General features: G+C 39.0%; 1 protein-coding gene across 2 annotated transcripts in view; it reads right to left on the bottom strand.

Annotated features, from left to right (window-relative positions):
- Positions 1–1,333: 1,333 nt before the first annotated feature.
- ATXN3 (ataxin 3) overlaps positions 1,334–27,401 on the bottom strand; it is a 30,982-nt gene continuing 4,914 nt past the window's right edge. Inside the window, exons 2-11 of one of the 2 annotated variants that reach the window (XM_081096143.1) lie at positions 25,076–25,240; positions 24,669–24,713; positions 23,233–23,318; positions 22,746–22,812; positions 21,857–21,944; positions 17,387–17,519; positions 16,190–16,356; positions 13,869–13,965; positions 7,763–7,866; positions 1,334–2,890 (exon numbers count right to left, since the gene is read on the bottom strand). In XM_081096143.1, the coding sequence (XP_080952269.1) occupies positions 2,799–2,890; positions 7,763–7,866; positions 13,869–13,965; positions 16,190–16,356; positions 17,387–17,519; positions 21,857–21,944; positions 22,746–22,812; positions 23,233–23,318; positions 24,669–24,713; positions 25,076–25,240 (1,044 nt within the window). In that variant the 3' untranslated portion in view covers positions 1,334–2,798. The remainder of the gene's footprint in view (positions 2,891–7,762; positions 7,867–13,868; positions 13,966–16,189; positions 16,357–17,386; positions 17,520–21,856; positions 21,945–22,745; positions 22,813–23,232; positions 23,319–24,668; positions 24,714–25,075; positions 25,241–27,401) is intronic. The other variant, XM_081096144.1, reaches the window with a different exon arrangement.

Here is a 27,401-nt window from a genome sequence, read left to right as displayed (position 1 = left end):
TTTGAGGTTTTTTTCCTCATTAACTTTGGCATGAATAAAGTCATAATTAAGAAAAATAAAGGTTTAAAGGGGGGAAAAAGCACCTTCGTAAATATTCTGTGAATTGTAAATTATTTGGCCAAGATCTTAGAGCTGAATGAAATATAGTTTACCCACTGCAATCACTTCAAACAATTTACAGTACTGAAATATTTGTAAGTTAATTACTGTAGAAATGTAAATTGATGGTTTTAGATCAGAGGTTAACTATTCCAAAATTTAAAACATAAATAACTATTTATTAAATCTGACACCTCAAAATATGAAAGTGGCATTTCCAAAGCTTGTTTAAACTTTACTTCTAACACTAGCATTGCCACTGTATTTTATCTTAGTAATACAAACTATACATTAGAAAAATGATACCAATAGTTTAAATATTAAACATTAAGGTGTTCCCAATTGGTGAAACAGAATGGAAATCTTAATATAAAGTTGTTAGCAGGACAGTTGTGAATTTTATTGTTCCTTTCTTCTAGGTTGTTTATAGTAAACAGCAGTTCCTGATGTGTGATCTGTAGCTTTTCGTAACTTTTACATTTTCTGATACTGTGATTATGAGCACTGGCATCTTTTCATACTGGCCAATCAATGGAATTTAAATGTTCTAATTGAACATTTAACCTAATCCAAACACGATGGCACTTTACTGGTGATTCTGGATCTGCCTGCCAAATATAACAATGTCACAACAAACTAAATAAACACATTGAAATGTATCCAGTGTGTGCTCAGCTTTGCTTTTTAAAAAATCCCTAGCAAATGAAGGTCGACATGCTCTATTTCCCTAAAGGCTTTGACAAAGGTGTGTAATATAAAAACTTTATAAACTCTAGGTTAAAACTTATGTGTATTCGTCCTCTCGTTTTTATAGTAAGTAGCTCATCAATTCAAGTGAATGAAGAGTTTTAAAGTAAATTTTCAATGGGAAAAAATAAAGGCCAAATACATATTTTGATTTGTAAGTCTTGAGAGAGTAGTACTAAACTCTAACATCACTTGCAGTTTTAAAGTTTTATAATTCTTCTGGAACATTCTCAATTGTCAAAAGAAAACTAGATTTTAAAGCAAAATTCTAATTTTATGTAAGGGAATCGTCAGAAGACTTCATTTGGCACAAAATAATGACTAAAAAAAATCTGTCTTTTTCCAAGAAAAAGCTATATCATAATCATAAATAAAATGCATTTTCTCATCTCTTTTCACTTAGCAATAAATCCTAGATAAAAAAAATTCCCCTGATAAAATGTGTGCAGCCACACACCAATATGGCAACACACCATATTTTATTTTTCTAAGTCATCGGCTGCAATGTCTTCTTACATTGCAGCTTATAAACAATTTGACATTCAAAAGGGCTTCAAAAGGGGATGGAGGATGAGGGATGAGGAGTAGATGACAGAATCTAAAACACCCATTTCAAAGAGACCTAGTTAATTTTCACCTAAATCATACCATTGTATTGACCTAGCAAGAAACTCTCTGGTCATCACATAGAATGTTTATCAAAACTAAAGACTTTCTTATTTACAGACCCATTCAGTTCTATGTGACTTCTATAATTCTTAAGCTATTTTAAACAACCAAGTGTTAAATCACAGTATAAATTTTAATATATATTATGAGTAAATTATTTTCATGTTCCAGACCATCATCTCTGGCAAGCTATACCTATTAGAAGATGTACAGCAGAAGCTGACATCTATCTACATTCCATGACCCAGCTGTAAACAGAACAGACAGCTCCATCACAAGAGAAAAAAAATAAATTGGCTCTGCTACTAAAATTGAAGGCCAAATTTTGTCTAACATACATTCATGGTGGGCATTAGACGTTGTCTTACACCAGAAGGAAACTTGCTTGCATACCGCGTTTCTGTTTTTCTCACCGGGAAAAGGGGAAAAGAAGCGTGCTGGAGAGAGGGTTACGACACAGCTGCGAAGTTCCAAGACACTGAGAAGACATTCATGAAGCATCTGGGAAAGGATGTGCTCACACGTTTCAGAAATGCTCATTTATTCTTAAATACTTGTGCAGAGCTGACTTGCGAGTTTAGGAATGCACCAGAATCATGACATAATGATCCCACCTTGGAGGGCTTAAAAAGAAAAACCTCAAGAAAAATTCCCATCTTTTAAGAGTTGTAGAAAAATAATAAAAACCAGGTAGCAGATAAATTGTGACCAGAGACAATAACATGAGGAAACATCCAAGTGCACCATATGTAGGTGGAGGGAGAACACTTATCCTCTGGAACCGTTCCTATTATCAGCATGGAGAAGAGACACTGTCCTAAAAGGTTCATTTTAGTTAATGAGACATAGAAGCAACTACTGTATTAGGTGATGAAAGTGAGCCAATTACCTACACAGAAGGGAGGAAAAGAAAACAAAATATATGGGAAAAGTTCTATGGCAAGAGCTTACTAGTTGGTCTGCAAAAAGAGTCAAGAAAAATGCCCTAATTTTAGACACATTAGATATTGCACACTCAAAAATGAAAAAGGAACATTGAGAAAACTATTATTAATTTCTTTAACTGCTGGATGCCTCTTTGGCTAGTATTTGAGGGATTATGACTCAGTCCTACAACTGATGCATTTTTCTACTTTCTCATCTTCTTGTTTGCAGACCACCTAAAAGTCTTATTTCCTCTGTTGAACCTTGTTCTCTTTGACACATTACTAAATAGACCCTATGCTTTAATCACACAGGACAATGTTGGAAAGTATGACTATTTTAGAGACTTGTAAAAGGCATTATTTTTTTTCTTCGGTTATGAAATTATTTCTAACAGTTTCTAAAGACATGGTCACAGCTGCCTGAAGCATGTCTTCTTCACTCATATCACCTGTGGGGAAAGAAAATACACATATTGCTTAGATATTTCTGGAAAATTATCAGTCATCAAAAGGTAAACTCTTAGAAAATGTATTTGTTTGACTACTATAGTTTCCTTGTTTTTTAAATTTTAAAATAGTAAACTTCACGAATTTAGTTTTGTAAGTTTTGACAAATGCATTGAGTTGAATAACTACCGTCACACCCAGACACAGAACTGTTCCACTGTCCCCTCCAAATTCCCTCTTGCTCCCCCTTTGTGGCCAATCTCCATCCCCTAATCCTAGACAACCACTGACACATTCTCTGCCCCACAGTTTGCTTTTCCCTGCATGTCAACATAAATGGGATGAAGCAGTATGTATGGAGCCTTTTGAGTATGGCGAAATACACATTCATTACTTAAAAAAAAAAATCTGTTTTGAAAATTTATTCACAGAAGTTACAAAGATAATTTAGACAGGACTTGGGTACACTTTGGCTCAATTTCACCAAATCTTATATAAGTATAGCCTAAGCCAAAACCTGGATATTAACACTGGTACAATGTTGTGTAGTTCTATGGTATTTTATCATATGTGCAGATCTGTGTAACCACCACCAAGACAGAGAACTGCTACAGTACCACAAAGATCTGCCTCCTGCTACTCCTTTAAATTCATGCCCACGTCTCTCCCCATTACCTTCCCTAACTGCAGTAACGACTAAGCTGTTCCCCATCACTATGAATCTGTCGTTTTTAGAATGTTACACACATAGAATCATACAGAATAAGCACTTTTGAGGCCTTTTTTTATTTTATTTTTTCCCACTCAGCATAATGCCCTTGAGAGTCATCCAAGTTTGCTGCATGTATCAATAGTTGGTTTCTTTTTATTTTTTATTTTTTTTAAATATATTTTATTGATATTTTTATAGCGAGGAAGGGAGAAGGATAGAGAGTTGGGAACATCGATCAGTTGCCTCCTGCACACCTCCTACTGGGGATGCGCCCGCAACCAAGGTACCTGGCCCTGACCGGAATCGAACCTGGGACCCCTCAGTCCGCAGGCCAACACTCTACCCACTGAGCCAAATCGGCCAGGGCAATAGTTGGTTTCTTTTTAATCCTGAGTAGTATTCCACTGTGGATGGACTAGTTTAACTATTCACCTCCTGTAGGCCATCTTGGTTGTTCCCAGTTTTTGGTTATAACAAATAAAGCTGTTATGAATTTTTGTGTGCAGGTTTTTACATGGACAGAAGTTTTCATTTCTCTGTACTAAATTCTCAGGAGTGTAACTGCTGGGTTGTGAGAAACTCCCAAGGTATTTTCCAGAGTGGCTGTACTAGTTCAAATGAAATGCAGAAACCTAACCTCCCTTTACTCCCCTTTATTCTCCCCTGTTTAAAACTGCCTTAAATATTTTGTATATACACACTAAAAGTCAAATCAATGTTATAATTCTTGCTTTAATCATCAAACATAACTTAGAAAACTCAAAAGGAAAGTCTAGTATGTTTACCCCTATTTTTATTATTCTTTTTTTCCTGCCTGATGTTCCAAGATTACTGTTTAGAGAACTTCCTTTAGCCATTATTTTAGAGTAGGTTTACTGTGACAAAGTCTCTAATTCCTCCCTTCATTCTTGAAGGAAATTTTCACTGGATATAGAAATCTATGTTGAGAGTTCTTTTCTTTCAGCTCTTGAAAAATGTGCCATTTCCTTCTGACCTCCAAGATTTCAGATGAGAAATTTGCTATTATGCAAAATTGTTGTAGGTTAAGTTATTTCTAGCTGTCTTCAGATTTTTTTTGTGTCTTCCATTTTCAGAAATTAGACTATATGTGTCTTAGTATGGATTTCCCTGGATGTATCCTATTTGAGGTCCACTGATCATTTTGAATCTGTAGGTTTATATCTTTTGCCAAATTAGGAGAATTTTCAGCCATTACTTATTCAAATACTTTTTCAGACCCAACCCCTTTCTCATCTCCTTCCTGGATTCCCATGGAACATGTTACATCTTTTATTATAGTCCCACAGGTCTTAAAGGCTGTTAATTTTCCGAGTCTAATTCTCTCTGTTGCTCAGAATAGGAAATTTCTTTTCTTTTTTAAATGATTTTTATTGATTCTGAGAGAGAGAAGGAAAGGGAGAGAGAAACAGTGATAAAAGAGAACATCAATCGGTTGCCTCCTGCATGCTCCCTACTGGGGATCGAGCCAGCAACCCATGCATGTGCCCTGACTGGAAATTGAACGTGCGACCTCTTGGTGCATGGGATAAGGCTGAACCAACTAAGCCACACCAGCGGGCAGAATGGGAAACTTCTGTTCTGTTTTCAAGTTCACTGATTCTTTCCTGTCCTTCCATTTGCCTGTTGGGTCCATCCACTAAGTTTTAAAATTTCAGTTATTATTTTTCAATTCTAAGAGTTCCATTTAGTTCTTCTTTTAAAAAAAATTTTTTTTTATTGATTTCAGAGAAAGGAAGGGAGAGCTAGAAACATCAATGATGAGAGAGAATCACTGATTGACTGCCTCCTGCACACTACTAGGGATCAAGCCGAAACCCAGGGATGTGCCCTGACTGGGAATTGAACCATGACCTCTTCGTTCATGGGCTGACGCTCTACTGAGCCACACCAGCCGGGCTTGGATCTTTATAGCTCCTATTTTTTCTAATTTTTCACTGTTTGAAGCATATCTGTAATTGCTCATCGTAGCATTTTTACGATGGCTGCTTTACCAATCCTTGTCAGAACATTCTAACATCAGTGTCATCTAGGTAACGGTGCTTAGTAATTTCTTTTGTTATTCAAGTTAAACTTTTCCTGACTATTGGTATGACAAGTGATTCTGGATCGACTCTGAGACATCTGGATATTAGGAGACGTTGAATCTTATTTAAATTTTCTCTTTTAACAGGCCTCCTCCGACACAGCACCAGTGGGGGGAAAGGGTGCTACCCTGCTGCTGCTGCCAGATAGGGGAGGGTGTGTGTGATCGCAACTGCTGAGCACATGTGGGAGTTCTGGCTTCCCACCGTCCTCCACTGATGTCTCCATGACTGGGAGGGTAGGAGGCCTTGTTACTGTTTCTCACCGACACTGTGGGAGTGGCCTTGTTTCCGCCTCAATGACAATCCTGAATCTGCACTAAGCCTCTCCTGACACCACCCAGGCAGGAAGCCAGAGGGACGCCTCTTTATTGCTGGTGCAAGTTCAGGACACACGACCACTGACACACGGCAAAGGCAGCCTTGCTGCCTCCTGGAGGAGTAATAAAAACTCCAGTTCCCCACTTGGCTTTCTTGGACAGCACCTGGGCCAGGGGGAGGGGAAGGGGGGGGGGGCGGGGTGCCTCATGACTGCCAGGTGGGGATACAAGTCTAGGCTCCCTCTTGGCCTCTGCTGACAGGGTGAGGTGGCAGTAGGGCCGGTTTATTTACCTCATCCAGTTTGGCGGACTAAGGTGTTTATTATCAAAGAGTTTCTGTCTTGCTCAGTGGTCCCTTTCCTCATCACTTTTTTCTTGGTTTGCACCTGTGGTTTCTCCAGCACACGGTCCATGACAGATGAGGCAAAAAGAAAACCCAGATCTGCCTCGCACATCTGTCTTCTCTCTACCTTTCAGACTCTTAGATTTGTTTAATACAGCGGGTTCTCAACCTGTGGGTCGCGACCCCTTTGGAGGTCGAACGACCCTTTCACAGGGGTCGCCTAAGACCATCCTGCATATCAGATATTTACATGACGATTCATAACAGTAGCAACGAAAATAATTTTATGGTTGGGTCACAACATGAGGAACTGTACTTCAAGGGCCAGAAGGTTGAGAACCACTGGTTTAATACAAATGCTCAGGGCTGCTAGCTGTACTTAGCAGGAGTAGAAAACAGTACCAGTTCACCCCTTTTTATTGCTACTACAGTCCATTGTTTGGATGTGCCACAGGTTGTGCATCCATTTACCAAGTGAAGGACAACATTTAGGCAGTTTCCAGCTTGAAGCAATTATGAATAAAGCTGCTCTTAGGAGTCACATGCAAGTCTTTTCTGTGAAAACCTCCGTTTTCTTTTTCTTGGTTTATACACCTAGGAGTGGGACCAGTAGATCACATGGTTCAGTTTACTTTAAGAAAATATTAAACCCTTTTCCAAAGGTGCTGTGCCCTTTTACATTTCTACTAACAATGTATGTGAGTCCCAGTCGCTCTGATCCTTGTCAGCCTCTGGTATTGCCATTTTCATTCTTTAGCAAACCATTCTCAAAGGTGTGTAATGGTATGTCATTGTGGTTTTAATTTGCATTTCCCTAATGATGAGTGATGTTGGGCATATTTTAATGTGCTTATTTGTCACCCATATATTTGGTGAAGTACCCATTCAAATCCTTTGCCCATTTTTGAGTTGTTTTCTTATCTCAGTTTTGAGAGTTCTTCACGCATTCTGCTTAGAAGTCCTTTGTCATATACATTTTGTCACTCAACTTCTACTAAACAATAACTGGCCCAAGGTTATGACTTATTAAACCCAGGCCTGATATGTAACTCTAGACTTCCTGTTGCTACTTAGACTATACTTAGGGGGTTTTAGCTGTCCAGGGGGTAAGATGAATTTATTTTCTACCTAGCAATATTCATTACTTCTGAAGAACTTGCGTAGAATGTATTAATTACTGTGACGTTGCAGGGTATCATTTATAATTTTAAAGCAAAATACCCTTTGAGTGCTCTAGTCTGCCTGCTCCTTAATCCAGAGAAATTTAGATTACAAATTCATTCAAAATTTCAATACAATTAAAGAGAGAAGAAACAACCTGGAAAGCCAAAATCACACAGAGCCTGTGTGTCCAACAGTGTGCAGGTAACGACCGTGATGTATAGTCGGGGGTGTACCTGGATCACGGCCAAGTGCTCCTGAACTTGTGGTGGGTGTTTCACGTGGGTGTGGAAGCTGTCCCGGTGGGTTCTGCTGCTGCCTCTGCTGCTGTTGCTGCTGCCTGAAACATGCAAAGGACAATGTACATTAAACAAACAAACCCTCAGAATAAATACACCATGAGGAGTGCTATTCACATGGAAAATAAATGGTTCCACAAAACGAAAGTCACTGACATGAAAACCACAAAAGGATGCAAAAGCAATCAGTCTGACATATATATATTAGTTAAAAGTATCACAGTGCGATCCTACAAAATCTGGATGTAAAATTTGCATTTATCAGAGAAATTAATAGACAGGTATTTTTAACCACAAAATAACACATTGTACAAAAGGATTCACTGGCAGCTATTTTTATGCAAATGTGTTGGTTTACAGATCCTTAATATTGTGGGAGGTCTCTGAAAATAAGCACTTCAAGGAAAGGAAAGCATCTCAAATTACCATAAGCGTTAACATGATCTTTCCATGGCCGGCTCTTTCCTGTCATTCAGATCTGAGCTTCATATGTCCTCAGAGATACCTTTCCTGCCCACCGTCCTCAGTGGCCACCTGGCATTCCCCCTATCCCGTCACTTCATTTTAATTTCCAGCATGAAGTTATCACCATGTGTTCTGTCTTCCTCTTTAAAATGTAAGCTAACAAGAGTACTCCCCTTATCTTGTTTGTTGCCCAGTGCATAAAACTATGCTAGGCATTAGTAGACACTCATCAACTACCTGATGAACTCTTTAATATACATTACCAAGTTTCAGTAATATCTACTGCATTAAAATAACTTCTCCCTGTATTTTTTTAAGCAGGAGAAACAATGTCATAAAACATTTAAACATGATGGTTATGATGTAATAGGTAGGTGCTTGTACTGAGAAAATCTACACTGAAGTGCTGACATGTAATGAGAAATCATGTCTGCAAGTAATTCTCAAATGGTTCAGAAATATCAACAACTGGGGAATCTGAGCAATGGGTATATGGAGCTCTGTGAACTATTTCTGCATTTATGTATATTTTAAATGATTTCACATATACATATATATGCTAAAATTAAAAAAATTAAAAACAGCAACAATCTGAGAAGCCATAGCTTTCAAAAAAATGCATAAAAGGATTTTTAAAGGAAACAGAATTTTAAAATTAGCGGTAACACTATTAATAGCACATTTTTCCCTAGTGTCCCCCATAATCTTGTGTTTTAAACATGAGCAACAAAGGAAATTCAACCAGTGGGGAACCTCATTTCTCCTTGTTGGTCTTGGAGCGAGCACACTGACATCTGCACGTGTTTATGACGCTGGTGTGCAGGCTAATGACGCACACGTGGGCAGTATACGCCCACTAGCATACTCTGACTCTGGAACGTGGCACAAGAAGGACAGGTTGTGAGTTATGTGGATTTCCTAGCACATCAGATCTCTCTCCACGCCCTCTTCCTCCTCCACTCAAGAAAACACACTGAATGCAAGGGAGTGACAGGTGAGACAGCGACTTTAGAGCAGTAACTTTTATTCTACTTTAAATTCATGAAAAGTGAGTAAATGAACTGCCAACCTTGAAACACTTCTAACACCTTTCATATGTGATGACACCGTGAGATAGAATGTGCACAAATAGCACTCAGCATCCATTCCCACTGTGCCTTCTGTATCACAGAGTCGGGAAAGCTGAAAACAACATGTCTTACATTGCTTTAGACCTCAGATTCTGGAAAAAGAGTGCTTTTAAAGCATTTGTATGAGCTTTAAAGGGCAGAAATGAGGCACAACCATCTCCCTGCTGCTTTCGCTGTTCTCTGCACCAAGTCAAGTCATGGGGATGCCAATCCCAGAATTCTGCTTTACGGCAGTTGCAGTGGAGCCCGATTTCATGTTCCTGAGTCTTCATGTCTAGGCAACTGTGGTGGCAGTTTCCTGATCCTAGGATCACAGCTCAGGAAGTATGTTCCTAAACTCGATATCCCGATTCCCCATTATCTCAACTTGGGCAGCGGTCAAAGCTGTTCAGACAAGTTAGAATTCTGGAGGCCTGGCCTACAGGCTGCATTCAGCTCTTCCTAAGGTTGTGTAAGGCCTTACCTTCTGTATTAAGTACTTTCTGGTAAAAAAAAAAAACTCTAGTCGGCCGAAACCGGTTTGGCTCAGTGGATAGAACGTCGGCCTGCGGACTGAAGGGTCCCAGGTTCGATTCCGGTCAAGGGCATGTACCTGGGTTGCGGGCATATCCCCAGTGGGAGATGTGCAGGAGGCAGTTGATCGATGTTTCTCTCTCATCGATGTTTCTAACTCTCTATCTCTCCCTTCCTCTCTGTAAAAAATCAATAAAAAATAAAAAACAAAAAAAACTCTAGTCGTTTATGTTTCTTAAACTGAACCCTAACCAAGCCATGCCACTGAAGTGGTGGCTCAAGTATCAGGCAATCAAAAAATGAAAGCAATCCATGACCATGAAAATAGTCCTTGTTGGGAAACACTTTTTAAATTAAGAATCTGCATCATTGCCGAAACCGGTTTGGCTCAGTGGATAGAGCGTCGGCCTGCGGACTGAAAGGTCCCAGGTTCGATTCCGGTCAAGGGCATGTACCTGGGTTGCGGGCACATCCCCAGTGGGAGATGTGCACGAGGCAGCTGATCGATGTTTCTCTCTCATCGATGTTTCTAACTCTCTATCTCTCTCCCTTCCTCTCTGTAAAAAATCAATAAAATATATGTATATATATAAAAAAAAAACTCCCACCAAACCTATAAATTTTAATAAATAACAAGTTAGCACCATGGTCAGTTTGAAGAGGGTTAGAAGGAAGAAAGAGTTAACTCGAGAAGCTTACAGCCACATTTCCAAAGATGGAAGCTAGAGAGACAGGGGCCCATCTAGGCTTAATAATCAGAAATTCTAGTGAAAGGCAAATATTAGTTTTCAGCCCCTTTATTAATAAGCCCTACATGATATTTGAATGCTAGCCACTATTAAAAAGAAATACCAAGAAGTTAGCTCTTAACTCCGCTCAGCAACATTTGACTCTAAATCTTCTCTAGTTCTCCACTAGTATTTTTTTAAAAATGTTTTTATTGAGCCTGGCCGGCATAGCTGTGGTTGAGCATTGACCTAGGAACCAGGAGGTCACGGTTCGATTCCCAGTCAGGGCACATGCACGGGGTTGGGCTTGGTCCCCAGTGTGGAGCCTGAAGGAGACAGCTGATCAATGATTTTCTCTCATCATTGATGTTTCTCTCTCTCTCTCTCTTTCTCTCTCTCTCTCTCTCTCTCTCTCTCTCTCTCCCCCCCCCCCTTCCTCTCCGACATCAATAACAACATTTTAAAAATGTTTTTATATTGCCAGAACCGGTTTGGCTCAGTGGATAGAGCGTCAGCCTGCGGACTGAAAGGTCCCAGGTTCGATTCCGGGCAAGGGCATGTACCTGGGTTGCGGGCACATCCCCAGTAGGAGATGTGCAGGAGGCAGCTGATCGATGCTTCTCTCTCATCGATGTTTCTAACTCTATATCTCTCTCCCTGCCTCTCTGTAAAAGTTCAATAAAATATATTTAAAAAAAATTAAAACAAAATGTTTTTATTGATTTTAGAGAAAGAAGAAGGGTGAGGGAGAGAAAGAGAAAAATCGATGAGAGAAATATCCATCAGCTGCCTCCTGAGAGCCCCCTACTTTTGGGGATCAAGCCCAAAACCCAGACATCTAGCAGAAAGCTAACCAGTGATCTCTCAGTGCACTGGACGATGCTCAACCAACTGAGCTACATCAGCCAGAGCCCCACCAGTATTTCTGAGATCAAACCAGGAGGCAGAGGATGAAAACCTGAAGCTGGAAACCTTCCCTGCACATCTTCCTCCCCATCAACTACCCTCCAACCAGGAGGGAGCTATCCCTATGCTCAGCCATCATAACAGGGCACAGGGTTGATAACACATCTGCATCAGTTATCACTGGCACTGTGCTTGTTAGAATTTCCTTAGTCATTATGAAATGTCACTGCATTATTCTTTCCACTCTAAAAAGTTCAATGCATTGAAAATTCTACATTTCTAATCCAAAATATCTTTTAAAATTTTTAAATAAGAGAGGAATTTGTTTTTTATACTTTAAAAGACGGTTTCCTTTTCTTGGATGTATTTGTAAACTTTGTAGATTCTCTATTAAGTATGTCTGTTTGGACAATTTTATTCTGGCAAAAAAAAACAACAACAACAAGAAAACAAAGTCTGAAAAAACATGGTAGAAGAATCACTTGGAAATTATTTGGAAAGCAGTTTAGAAATCTGTACCAAGGCCTTAAAAATGTTCATGTTCTTTAACTAAAAAATCTGACATCCTCAGAATAATTAGAACAATGATAGATTTGAGACACTGAGTCAGTACATGGATAGTTCGTTGCACTATTAATTATAATAATAAAAATAAAAATGTTCATATGTAAATGATACACACATTAATTTTATAAAGTACCATATAGCCTATTTACGAAGAATATTTACTATTAGGGGAAATGGGTATAAGTAATATGTATGTGTGTCTGTGTGACCAGAAGAAAAGGTGCCAAATACTGACATCAGTATTACATAAGGAAAGTAGAATTATGTTTCCTTTTAATTCTGATATGTCTTAAAATAAAATTTCTAGGGTATTAGTTTTTATCTAATTAAGTAGTTTTAAGTTATTTTTAATACTAGATATTTTATGATATTATAAAATATTATTGTGTGACAATAGCATTTGGCTATGTAAAAAAATAAGCTCATATATTTAGAGAGGCATACTGAAATAAATATGGATAAATGATATAATGATTTAGATTTGTTACAAAAAAAATCCCAACTTGGGGGTAGAAGAGTGACAAGCATAGGAGATGGGGACATAGAAACACAAGGCTGGTATGTGCTAATCTTTGTTAAATCTGGGTAATAGGGGTTCATTATGCTGGTTTCTCTACTTTTATATGAATTTTAAGTTTATCATATTTAAAAAATAAAAGTTAAATTTAAAAGAAGTACTAATAAGCACTATTTTGGAATTTTACATATAATTAAATCTATTACTCTATCACTGAATAAAGACTAGAAATATCTCACATTAAGAGGATGTCAGTTGATCAGAATTTTCCTTCATATACTTCTGAGCTGTGACTTAAAAACAAACAAACACAGAAAACAAAGTAAATATTATCTCCATTACACCATCAAATTTTAGCTCCAACATCTTAAGGACCACTAAAATACTGCCAATATGACTGTGAGATGCTTCTCAGGTGCAGAGGTGTGGAGATGTGAAAATATGTGCATCTGAGAATTGATGAAGTACAGTAATTAACAGGCCAAGTTCAGCCACTGGCCTTTTGGTTTCTGATCTGGGATCAGAGGGTCTGAATATCTGTTACAGATCTCGTACTTTCCAAGATGGATTTTTATCATTAAGATAAAGGGAAGACCTGTGAGTGGAAAGAGTGGTATTTTTCTGGGAAAAAATTTTTATTTTAAGGGCACTTTTTATAAAGCTGATACAAAGCTAGGTTTCAGGAGCTGATGATTCAGATTTATGGGCTGCCCTCCCATGCCAGATGCTGACAGTCCTGCAGTACCGCACTAGAGCGCAATGAGCAGAGCTCTTAGCCACCACCTCTATTTGTGGTAGGAGTGGGCTCCCCGAACTAAAGTGCTGTTCCCTATGAACAGACAGAAGAACATTGCAGGATTAGGAGCCGAGAAGCACAGTCAAAGGATCATGAAGCATGGTTCTTGCCTTGATCCAATTTCATTTTCCCTTTGATGACTGAAATCTCACAGGGTTTCCTTCACCCAATTTCATGCAAACTTAATTAGTATTGGGGCAAAGTTTCCCCCTAAAACAACATTCCATTTCACAGTTTATTTGTTGTAAATTAAAATAAGTACATCCAAATGTTCACAGGGTCAGGGAGTAACCAGTCTTTTTTAAAAAGAGAATCCTAAATAAAATAAGTAGTTTAAGCCAAAGCTCTAAGTTCACAAATAGAAAAAATAGCCAAAGTAAAGACTGAATATGCCATTTGAATATTGTACCAACTACTTTACTTTTCAAAGTAGGCTTCTCTTCTCTTCCGTAGCTCTTCTGAAGTCAGCTGTGTACCTGATGTCTGTGGAACATCTTGAGGTGCATTTCTGGAACTACCTGAAAACAAACAAAAATAGGACCAAAACAAACAGTTTATTTACCAGGTAAAGTAACAAGATGTTTATACTTATGTGAATTACACACAAAGGCTTTTTTTAAAAATTTAAATTCTTTATTGTTTAAACTATTAATATGTTTCCCTTTTCCCCCCATTCTCTCCCCAGCCACTCCCACCTCCTCACACAAAAGCTTTTAAAATGTTTTCTTCTTAAACGGATTCTGCTACTATTCTGTAAATACTAGATGCTCAAGGCCTGGCCTGCAATCAGGGCTGATCGGGGCCTTCTGGCGGCCAGCTGGGGCCTCCCTTTCCGTTTCCCGGCTGCCAGCTGCTGGCCAGGGCCTCCCTTCGTTCTACGCCGCCCCATGGTGGTCAGCGCACATCACAGCGAGCAATAGAACTCCCGGTCTCCAGGTCAAACTCCCAAGGGGACACTTTGCATATTAGCTTTTTAATAGATAGATAAGTAAGGGTCTGAAAGCCTCAGGGGAAATCTGAATAACGCAGTTCAAACCTAACCAGTATCCACTACAGCCAAAGCTGTCACCCAACTTGGTAGCAAATGTGAGGATTTAAGACCAACAACCAACTAGGGAGGAAGAGCCATTAACACCACTTTCTCATGCTCTAACTTATTAGACATCAATCTATATTTCCAAAGACACAGAATTCCTTAGAACCAACTTAAAGTGGATGATCATGAAACAAACACATTCTCTGTGTTCCTTTATCTTCAAAAATTTGGGTCCTACAACAACTTCAGTATATTTCCATGGTCTCATTTATTGTACCAACCAGAGATTTCGCACAAATGGTGAAATAAAGTGGTAAGTAGAGTGAATTACGCACAAATAACTAAAATTGCAAAAGCTAGTGTCTGCCATTACCTCAATTTTATTTAGATAGTAGAGGCCCCGTGCGTGAAATCGCAAGTGGCCCAGCCCCGCCGCACTGGCGGGACCCCAGACCTGCCGTGCGCGAGTAGCTCGCCACCACGAGCCACAGCGCCGCTGCAAGCAGCTCACAGGCTGGAGGGAGGGACCGAGAGGTGCTCCATGCACCTCCTGGTGACTGGTCGTTTGGTCGTTCCAGCGTTCTGGTGTTCCGGCCACTAGCCTTTTATCATATAGATTTCAGGAATTCAATCAATTTCATTAGAAAGTAGAAGGCAAAATCATATTAATTACATGAAAACAAAACTGCCAAAAGAAATTCCTCATGCTTTTATGTAAGCCACTTAGAGCTACTGTTTTGACATTTCCTTCCGCCGGGATTCCCTAGGGAATATGTCTTGCCTCTCCTCTGCGTATGGGCTTACATCACTATAAAAGCGTCAAAGTGGACTCAAGCTATATGTTGCACAGACACCAATGTTAGAGTTTTCTAAAATCAATTTATATTCTCTGCCCAGGCCTTCCTTTGTGTCTAACAGCAAATACATTTATGAAACAGTTGGTCTGGGTAACAGTTCCCCCACTTTTGCCCACAAAAATTGACCTCAGTTTATTGCTATGTTAGTATAGTATTATAACCAAATGGAATAACCAGAAATAAAAATACAGCTAGTTATCTTGGCCAGTGTGGCTTGGTTGGTCTGTGTACCAAAGGTTGTGGGTTCGATTCCCGGGTGAAGCATGTGCCTAGGTTGTGGGTTCAGTTCCCTGGCCCTGGTAGAGGTATGTGCAAGAGGAGTTTCTATCTCACATCAATACTTCTCTCTCTCTCTCCTCCTCTGACCTGCCCCTCTCTCCCTCTCTTTCCCTCTCTCTAAAAATCAATGAAGCCTGGCCAGTATGGCTCAGTGGTTAAGTGTCGACCCATGAACTGCGGTCACGGTTCAATTCCAGGTCAGGGCACATGCCCAGGTTATGGACTCGATCCCTAGTAAGGGGCATGCAAGAGACAGCCAGTTAATGATTCTCTCTCATCATTGATGTTTCGCTCTCCCTTCCTCTCTCTGAAATCAATAAAAACATATTTTTTAAAAATATCAATGAAAATGACCTCGGGTGAGAATTAAAAAATATATAGTCCTAATATAACATAGGTTGTAAAAGGTATTTATATTATAAGAAAACTAAAAGAACAGCTGACTGTACATAGCTATTGATTCTGCAGTAACTGTCAAAGAACATCTAACAGTTCATTAACTTCCAGGAAACCAAGAATTATCTGAATCAATTCTTCAACAATGAAAAAACCCCGTCAGAATGTCTGTACCTTGCATACTGAGCTGAATAGCCCTGCGGAGATCTGCTTCTTCATCTTCCATGTCAATCTGTTGGCGACTTAGGGCCAGAGCCCGCTGCAAATCCTCCTCCTCTTCATCTAACACTCCTGATCCCTCATTTGCTTCTAAGGTTTGTTCCAGATCCGTTTTCTGGACGCTAAAGAATGAAAGCACTGATAATAACTACAGACCAATCTTGCATTTTAGATATAAAAATATTTATATATGGAGTTTCCTCAAAAAACTACAAATGGAACTACCATTTGACCCTGTGATCCCACTTCTAGGAATATATCCCAGGAAACCAGAAACACCAATCAGAAAGGATATATGCACCCATATGTTCATAGCAGCACAATTCACCATAGCTAAGATATGGAAACAGCCTAAGTGCCCATCAGTAGATGAATGGATTAGAAAACTGTGGTACATCTACACGATGGAATACTATGCTGCTGTAAAAAAGAAGGAACTCCTACCATTTGCAACCGCATGGATGGAACTGGAGAGCATTATGCTAAGTGAAATAAGCCAGTCAATGAAGGAAAAATACCACATGATCTCACTCATTCATGGATAATAGAGACCATTATAAACTTTTGAACAGTAATAGATACAGAGGCAGAGCTGCCTCAAACAGATTGTCAAACTGCAGCGGGAAGGCCGGGGAAAGTTGGGGGGCAGGAGGGAGGAGTATAAGAGATCAACCGAAGGACTTGTATGCATGCATATATGCATAACCAATGGACATGGGACGCTGGGGGGTGGGGGAGGCCAGGGGATAGTCAAGGGCGGGGGGAAAAAAAAGACACATATGTAATACCCTTTGTAATACTTTGAGCAATTAAAAAAATTTAAAAAAAAATATTTATAAGCTGAAGATTTTATATGTCAAAACTTACACATTTCAGTCAATTATAATTGAAAAATAGAATTAAAGAAACTTACAGATTTTTCTCGCAGATAAGGTCTAACAATATAAACTTTGTGTTCTGATGTGACTCTAAGTTAACATTTTTAAGTAATTCAAAGAGTTGATTCAAGTTTGAACCAATAAACTTCACTAAAACATGTGGGTCTAAAAAAATTACCAACAATAAAAGGACCACCCATCCAATGTTAGCATGAAAATGTATTTCTTGTAATGAAAGAGTATCACACATTCCATACTGCAGAGTTAATTTTACCTCTGTTCTTTTACTTGTGCTAATTCTTCTCCAATAAGTTTTGGTCGATGCATCTGTTGGACCCTGATCATCTGGAGGAGTTGGTCAGCTTCACAATCTGGCAGATCACCCTTAACAACAAATATAGAATAACCTAAAAAAAAGGCAAAAATAAACTAAACAGCTAGTAAGAGATTCAAAATCAATGAAAAATGATAGCAGCTAGAGAGGCAGCGTGGTGTATAGTAATGGAAGGAATATAAATTGAGGAATCAGAAAAAGCTGAGTTCAGTAATGATTCTTGCATGGACTGGCAGGGTAAGCTAGGATAAATTACCAGTAAGTCTTTGAGTATAACTTTCCTCACCTGTAAAATGGGAACAGCCATCTACTGGAGTATCAGAAATAAAGGAAATAATATCTATAAAGGGTCCTCCTAAAACAGTGCTTGACCAAGTAGGCTACTCACTACATGGTAGCAGAGAAGCAGTAAAGGTCCGGGTAAGAGCAAGGAATGTGGAAGCAGTCGGCCTGGGTTTTAATGCGAGCTCTTCCATTTCCTAGCTGCATGGTCTCCGGTAAATCACTTTGCCCACCTATGTCTTGGTTTCTTCAATTGTGAAACAGATGAGACTGGTACTTCCTCTGAGGGCTACTATGAGGACACGATCAGATGACATATGTAATAATGTATAATAAATGTAAAATAAGTAGTCTGTGGAAAGAGCTGCCTCCTCACCCCGACCCCCCCACCTTTCCTAACTGAAAACAAGGTCTGAGAAGCAACACCTAAAATCTATATAAGGTATGAAAGGTGTGGCTTGTCTTTTGAAAGAATTACACTGATCCTATATAATTTTTTATAAATACTATTCTAGAAAGCCAGTTTTCCCAGCTAAATACTCCATATACTAGTAAAAACTGAATAAGGATGGGCTATATCTAAGTCATCCTAATCGATTTATGTTTTTCTACCATAAAATTTTCTTAAACTTTGGTGCTTGTTACTGGATATCTTTTGTGAGCATTAATAGATACTGAAATAATACCAAAAAATAAAAACAGACAATGAAACAAATAAATAGGACCAAAGAGTATTAATGGAAAAACTCAAAACAATAATACGTTTAACCTTTTTTTAAAAAAATAGTTTTTATTGATTTCAGAAAGAGGAAGGGAGAGGGAGAGATAGAGAAACATCAATGATGAGAGAGAATCATCGATCGGCTGTGTCCTGCATACCCCTACTGGGAGTTGAGGCCGCAACCCAGGCATATGCCCTGACCTGGAATCGAACCGTGATCTCCTGGTTCATGGGTCGACACTCCACCACTGAGCAACAGTAGCTGGGCTAGCCATTTTGGTTTCACAAGGACAAGTGTGCTCAGAGTTCAGATGGTTTAACATGTTTTATGCCAGTAAATCGTTTCCAGATCTTAGAAGAACTATGTCGGCTCACCATGGCCTTCCATGAAGAGCAGAAACCCTGCCTATTCAGGTGGTATACTGTAAGAATCCTAGTTTTTATTCAAGACTAGATTTCATTTTATGTGTGCTGGGAAGCCACTCAAAGGTGAAGGGTGAGGTTGTACCATAATATGCATTATGTTTTTTAAAAAACCACTCAGGGCTGTTTTATCAATATAATATATGGGAACCAGAGTGCAAGAAAGTGACCCTTGCTGAAATGGAAAGCCTGAGGGAGAGCATGTACAGGGAGAAAAAATAATCAGTCTTTTTTCAACATGTTCAGTTTGAAATGCTTTCTGGAGTTCCAAGTGGAGATATCAAAGTTAAGCATTTGGTGTTCAGGGTGGCTGTCTAGACAGCACATACAAGTTTGGGAAGAACTGGAATACAGATCTTATTTTGAGACGTTATTTAAAATAATGGGACAGCACATAGTCAAGAAGTTGTCCAGGGATTGAACACTCAATGGTTAGAAACTGGAGAGAGCAATCCACAAACGGAATCTGAAGGAAGCAGCCAATGAAAGACGAGGAAAATCAGAGCACTGTGGCCTGTCTACGGCCAAGTGTAGACAGCATTTCAAGAAGGGAAGAATAGTTAAAAACTAAGGGTTTAAAAGAAAAGAGATACAATGCCGGGGTCCAACCCCAGCAGGTCCAGGGGTTCCCAAAGGCGTAGACGGAGTCGGCGAAGAAGGAATGACACGGAGACAGCGTTCAGTTGATCAGCAGCCTAGCCAGGATCTCCAGCCAAGTTCTGGTCTCGATCTCCAGAGAGGTTCTGCTGTTTATTGTCTTGTTACATCCGTATTTATCCCAGTTGATTTTAATCCTGTCAATTTCTATTACAAAGGTTAGGGCGTTTCTTATCTCCATTCCAGGGAGTAAAGATTATGTAGCTTAAGCATGATTGTTTGTAGTGATTAACTACCCGCCTGGCACTTAGTTAAGGAGTTTCATCCCCTCCCTGACTTCAGGGAAAAATTCCTACCTGGGGAAACAACCTTTCTAGGAGAGGCATCCCCTCCCTGACTTCAGGGAAAAATTCCTACCTGGGGAAACAACCTTTCTCGGAGAGGTGACCTTGGTTAAAACACACAGCGCTAAGGGGAGCAAACATATTAAGAACAGTATGCTATATACGCCAGGTCCCTTGAAACATATGCTGTGCAGATGTTTCTTTCCTGCAGCGACTGTGTCAATCAGCAAGGATGGACCGGCTTCCGGCAATACAAGTATATAAAACCAAAGAAGTTACATGTGAACCGGAAAGCTCTACATGAGGACCAACCCAGCAACAAGAAGCATGCCAGTTCCCAGACTGTGACCTGTAAACACTTTTACTAAAAAGGCAGGAAATAATAAAAGATAAGCCTGAAAATTCTGTTAATATGAGAAAGGATTCAAAAGGCAATCAGAGTCATTTCAGAAATTTGGAGTCAAGTTCAAAAGATTCCCAGTGGTCCAAGATGGGACAATCTGAGTATCAATATGAAAATTATAATGAACTGAAACATATAAACTATGTTTTAATGGATTAACTTACAATGACTTTAGAAAACAACCATTCAATTGGTTACCTTTGAAGGAAAGATACTATGAAATGAACTTTTTGAAAACCTGATAAAAGAAATATTTATCCTGCTTTTGCTATGTGACTATACTTGAGGATAACCAAATAGTTGATGAGGGAAAGTTTATTTGTATAGAAGTCTTTCAGCTAATATAATAAATGTAGAAAAGGACAGGGGAGTGGTTAGAGGTCTGAAGAGAGAAGCTGTGAAATAACCATCATGGAGAGTAAGTGAACTTACAGGAAAACAATAAGAATGGCAAGTAGCACTAAAGGCTCCCTTGAAATTTGTGACCATAGATTTAAAGCCAAATCAATCATCACATTTTATGTACTCTTTTTTTTTAAATATATTTTTATTGATTTCAGAGAGAAAGGGAGAGGGAGGGAGAGAGATAGAAACATCGATGAGAGAGAATCATGGATCGGCTGCTTCCTGCACGCCCCCCAGTGGGGATCGAGCCTGTGACCCAGGCATGTGCCCTTGATCGGAATCGAACCCGGGACCCTTCAGTGTGCAGGCCGATGTTCTATCCACTGAGCCAAACTGGCCAGGGCTCATGTTATTCTTTAGCCATGTTCAGCTGCTCTGGTGCAAGAATGGACAAGATCAAAGTTTTGGTTTTAACCAGGTTTGGAATTTTGTTATGAAAGTATGATGGAGGGAAAGGAGAAAGGAGTTGAGGACTGTAGTGATTATAATGATGGATTATAGAAAATAAGCAGACTAAGATAAGAAGTAAGACTATAAGAGGATGTTTGGACCTTGTGGTAGGGTTTAAAGAATTGTTGCAATGGACAAAACAGAGAAAATATGATGCAAAGATAGGAGGCAATAGTAAAAAAAATAGGATGCTTGCAATTAGGGTTTAAAGGTGGTACAGTTATTGGTAACAGCAAGGCAAAAGTGGAATAAAGAGATATTTGCAATTAAGAAGCAAGGCATTGGATTGATTTTTGATATAGAGATCACTAAGAATGGTGAAAGGAGTTCAAGCAGAAGGAAGACAGTGAGTCAGACCCTAAGATCTTCAATGGAAAAGAGGCGGATCACAAATGACTACAAAAAATCAGGGGGTCAAGTTTAATATAGTGAGACGTATTTAAAAGGAGCTGGAAATTTTAGGGAAGAACAGTGGCCCAGAAGGGGCGAGGAGGAGGAAGAGAATTACTTGGGCCAGCCCTTGGCTCTGTGGTATGTGAAGTACCGGAGAAAAAAGAGCCATTACTTAGAGAGCTGCAAAGGAAGCAGCATCCTCAGGGGAGGGCCAGGTGTCAGTGAAAACTCCCCCTGAACAGTATCAGTCAGACCACAACCTCAAGTTCACCATGTAAAACAAAGATTACCTCACTGCCATAAAAATAGTTTTGTTATATTCATATCTAATGAGTTAGTTTTATTTAGCTTCTTTGAAAGATAACATTATAAAATTTTCCATTTTTATTTACCTTCTTGTTGCAATTGAGCCAAAAAAAGTGCAAGGTATGTGTCTGATATTAATTCTGGACCCGTCAAAAGAGAATTCAAGTTGAACCACTGAAAAAAAAAATTGCCATCATTTAAATTAATATACATTATAATTAAGAAGGAAATTTCACGTTACGAATAGATATAACCCAGCTAAGCTTAGTATGACTGCCAGTGGTTCTCAACCTTCCTAATGTCGTGACCCTTTAATACAGTTCCTCATGGTGTGGTGACCCCCAACCATAAAATTATTTTCGTTGCTACTTCGTAACTGTAATTTTGCTACTGTTATGAATCGTCATGTAAATATCTGATATGGAGGATGTATTTTCAGGGGTCGCGACCCACAGGTTGAGAACCGCTGGAAAACAAGTCAAACTGAGATTAAAAAAAAAAATTTCGAAGAGAGAGAGAGAAAGAGGAAGAGGGAGAGGGAGGAGGAGAGAGATAAAGAGAGATAGAAACATCAATCAGTTGCATCCTGTACCTGCCTTGTCCAGGGGTCAAACCCGCAACCTAGGTATGTGCCCTGACTAGAATTGAACTAGCAACCTTTTGGTGCATAAGATGATGCTTCCTACCAACTGAGCCACCCAGCCAGGGCTGCATTTGTCTTAAATAAATAATTTTTCTTGTGGTACACCTAAACTGTACATGGTTGTCACAAATAAATCTATATTGGAAACTGACATTGTCTTTTAAAATAGCAGATTTCTAACTATCAAGATTGAAACTATGCTACATATCTGCACATGAATGGTGAGTTTCTTCATCAGATCCTGAGCCTCTGATACTCTGGACTGTTGAACATTTTAGTTGCAAATGGAGTGCAGGATGAGAAAAAATACAAGGAAGCAGGAGAAACATTACCTGTTTTCCTAATTTTCTAACTGTAAACCAGTGTTCTTTATAATTGCATATAAATGATCTTTCATTTCTAGAAAAGGAAAAAAATAAAGACCCAATATTAAGTTGAAGTCTTAGAGTTCATAGTCATTTAGTTTGTCTACTGGCAAGTGTTATATAAAACTTATGATAATTTACTAGTAAGATTATGTTTACAGTTTAGTATCACTAATTTTTTTAAAATTATAAACAGAATGAATCTCTACACATTTGGGATGCTGTGCAAAATGAAGGCATCACACATCACTAAAGGATCAGCTCTGTGCCACCACACAGAGCTGCCAGGCAGGCTGAGAGGGCACATGTTCATGGACATCTCCAAAAGGAGAAATAGGGAATGAAGCAGGGTACATCAAAACAAAAACATTCAAAATATATTTTTCTTAAGAAATTATAACTTTAATAATCAAATTTAGGAAAAGAAACGTAGGAAAAGCAAGATAAATCTTACATGGGATCGATCCTGAGCCTCTGATACTCTGGACTGTTGAACAGGATTAGTTCTAAACCCCAAACTTTCAAGGCATTGCTTATAACCTGTTAAAAAAAACAGCAAATTCTGATGAGCTAAATCATTCAATTCCAAATGTAATTAGGGAAAGTCATATTAATTGTGCAAACAATTATACTTCATATATCAATTTCCCTGGAAGGCTATAGTTTTTTCAAAGTGTGTGTGTATAAGATATTTCACTAAACCTATAAATAACATACAAACATAGCATTTAAAAAGTCTTTTTAACTCTAGGTTTCTGGGATATTCCAGGGAACCACACAATTCCTAGATAAAACTGCCTCAAAAATCTAGATGTGTATTCTTAAAACTAGTCCTCTATATACATATGATAAATTGGACGCTATGGTCCTGCTGCAGAAAAGTTATATTTCAACTCACTACCTGATATGTCAGGAATAGTGATAATTATATGTCTATTAAGATGAGTTCTTTCTAGGGGTTTAAACTGAAGTGTTCATAGATTTTAATCGTCTGTTATCACAGGTCTATAATTTTAGGAAAAACAAAAGATAACCCTGGTTATTTCAAACTGTCTTGAAAGAAATAGGAGATTTCTGAAAATTCACTACTAATCCTTCTAGGTAGCTGACAAAGAGGCAAGTGCACTTGGTACTAGCAAACAAAGTGAATGCCATGTAGGGGCAAATGTGAATCAGCACCAAGGGCAGCGCCACACACCACAAAGGACAAGGGCTGGCCCCTCAGACTTCCATCCCAGCCCTGTAGGGAAGCACTGAATGGAAATGCTGGTGAATGAGGAGTCCAGGACAGCGCAAGGGGAATGCAAACAAAATTATCTTCAGAAGGAGATCCCTCAAGAGAGGTTCCGAAAGAACTCTGGATGCACCTTCAAGGTGTTAGAAACACCATGAAAGACCCACAGATAAAAGAATCTCACAAGCAATATAGCTTCCTTTGAAGTCTATGGGTGAATATACCTTTAAAAAAAAAGAAAAGAAAAAGCCTCGGGCCATAATAAAATAACCCAGTCTCAGTAGGCTGATTAAAAGGGAGACAGTGAGGTGTTGCATTTTCTCAAATTTACACAAGAGATAGTAATTTTTAAAAGACTGTGACTTATTGGAGTTAAGGTTATTAGTATCCAGATGCAAATTAAATAATCTTTCAAAAAAGCCCTATTCTAAAATGAAGATTCTACAATCCTAATTTTCATATTTACCTATATAAAAGTATAATACCCTAAGAGTACAATTTTATACTTTTAGACACAACCCATTGGAGGAACTTCTAAAGATCATATCATTAGAGTGACTATGAAACACTGTGAGAAGATGCTTCTATCAACCATACCCTGAGCTGAAATACAGCCAGGGACAAAAACAACACTTAGTACTTTTGTGACTACTTACTTGAATAGAGAAAAAACCACTATCATCCATATTCCCAGAAGGCTGCTGTTTAGTTTGGAAAGGTAGTTGAGGTGAAGGTTGAGGGTGGAGAAAGAAGGAAAAACTGTCATTAATAGGCATATTTAAAATAACATTTTGTGCATTCTCATTTACAAAGTCAACAGCAGAGTTATAATTAACAAGTCAGATCCCGATAGGGAGAATAGTTTGTTCTTTTCTAAACAATACCCACATTTTTTTCTTTTTCTTTTTAATACCCATGTGTGTGTTTTGTTTTTGTTCTTTCCCCAATCCCTCTATGCCCTCAAACACCCTCTCCCCCTCATCAGAGCTGTCTGCCTGCTCTCTATGAGTCTTAATACCCACATTTTTAAAAAAATGCAATTTGGCGAGTTTAAAATCAGTACCTGTAAAAACGTTCGATAGTCTTCACTAGTCACTCCGCCTTCTGCCATCCTCATCCTCTCTTCTTCATCTAGTTGATGTGCAATAGAAGATAATTCCACAGGGCTAAAATATTCTCCTTGCAATAGATTATTCAAGCAATGCTGAGCACAAAGTGAGCCTTCTTGCTAATATCCAAAAGAAAAAATTCAAATGTGGCTTGATAAACAGATTTGTTCAGGGTCTTTCCTTAAAGAGGAATTTAATGACTAACTTCTTAACTGTCAAAACTGAACCTTTCTGGCTTTAGACCAGTGGTTCTCAACCTTCCTAATGTGGCGATCCTTTAATACAGTTCCTCATGTTATGGTGACCCCCAATTTCATTGTTACAAGTTGAACATAATTAAAGCATAGTGGTTAATCACAAAACAATATGTAATTATATATGTGTTTTCCAATGGTCTTAGGCGACCCCTGTGAAAGGGTGGTTCGACCCCCAAAGGGAGTTGAGAACCGCTGCTTTAGACAAACAACACTAACAAAAGGTAAATGCATTTTCATTTAACATTTGTTTTACAATCCTGCCATTAATGAAACCATAATAATTTAGCTCTATAATGGAAAACTTAAGAATGATTTATATTAAACAAACATCTATGAAATACACCAAATCTCATATTTTACTAAAAATTACTCTATAAGCACTTAGCCTCCCTCATTTTCAGTGCCTAAAATAAATCCACTCAAGATTCCAGAGCAAATTACTAATGCTGAAAGGGAATTTTAGTCCCTAGAACATTTGTTCTTTTAACAGGGTAATGTCTACTTGATTTCAATGCTTATTCACGTAACTTCATATCTCAAGAGCTGATACAGGTAAGAACAATCTAAGTTAATGAGACCTCATGGCTGCAGAGTTGAGGTTTCCTTTGGGAACTCTGAAGGTAAGACACACACAGGGTGGTGGCGAGAGCAAGACTGTCCAAAAGGCATCCCTGGAGCTCACTCTGGACAAGCAAACATGGGGGGCTGCATCCAAGCTCGGCTCCCCATGGCATCACTGACTTCCTGTTATGGGCGCAGGGGATTACAACTTCCCATGGGCCTTCAGGTGCTGGGCAGATGGCTTTTTTACATGTATGACAACCCAAGTATGTATCCAGACTGCCTGGCACTGAGAAGACTCGTCAGCCCTCTCCCTGAAACAATGTTGCTCTTCCAAGCTTGCCTTTTAAGAAGAGACATTCAAGCCCTGCCTGCATAGCTAGGTGGTCGAGTGTCCCACCTATGAACCAGGAGGTCATGGTTCGATTCCCAGTTAGGGCATGTATCTGGATTGTGGGCTCAATCCCCAAGGCCGCCGGTCAATGATTCTCTCTCATCATCACTGATGTTTCCATTTCTCTCTCTCTTCCTCTCTGAAATCAATAAAAATCTATTTTTTTAAAAAAGAAGAAGAGACATTCAAGAATAAATGAGATCCCGCCTATGAATCAAGACCAGGGGTTTGCCTCTGTGGGATGATGGCAGCAAGGAAAACACGTTTCTCCTGCTAACTCTGGCCTTCTAAGTTCTCCTTTCCCCAGTAAAGTCTATTCTGTAACCCAGTCTGTCTGTCTGAGCTATGTTACACAACAGACAGTGACCCCAAAGAACAACATCTTACAAGATACATATTCTTCCTGATCAATTAATGTGCAAGGAACAAAATTCAGCTGCTGAAAAAGATATAAGGAGCCCTAGCCTGGTGGTTCACTTGGTTGGAGCGACGTCCCATACGTCAAAAGGTTGTGGGTTTGATTCCGGTTCAGAGCACATACCTACATTGTGGGTTCAATCTCCAGTTGAGGGTGTGTACGGGAGGCAACGATTGATGTTTTTCACACTGATGTTTCTGTCTCTCTCCCTTCCTCTCTCTAAAAAAGAAATCAATAAACATCCTCAGGGTGAGAATTATAAAAAAGATATAAGGAATACATATGTAATGGAATAGGAAAGCAGCATTGAGACAGTTTGAGATAGGGGCTGAGTTAAATTTATCTTCATAACCTGGTATGGTAGTGAAAGAGGACTTGTCTCCACCTCCTTTTCCTTCTACTGTATTCCTACCACCAGAGAGCAACTCCCACTGAATACTATAATGCAAACCGAAGAATATACAGATATCTTAGTTATATTCTGCTGAAAAATTACAGGTCAAACAAGCACTCACAAGAGGAAAGCCAAATGGCTAAAACACACAAAAAGGTGCTCAACTCCATTACCATTAGGGAAGTATATACTAAAACCGCAATGCATTACTAGTACACACTCTCCAAAATGGCTACAATGTTGGAAAGTATTAGAG

The sequence above is a fragment of the Myotis nattereri genome (assembly GCF_964212035.1).
Source record: "Myotis nattereri genome assembly, chromosome: 1".
NCBI classification, from domain to species: Eukaryota; Metazoa; Chordata; class Mammalia; order Chiroptera; family Vespertilionidae; genus Myotis; species Myotis nattereri.
This window is presented reverse-complemented; position numbering and strand designations above follow the sequence as displayed.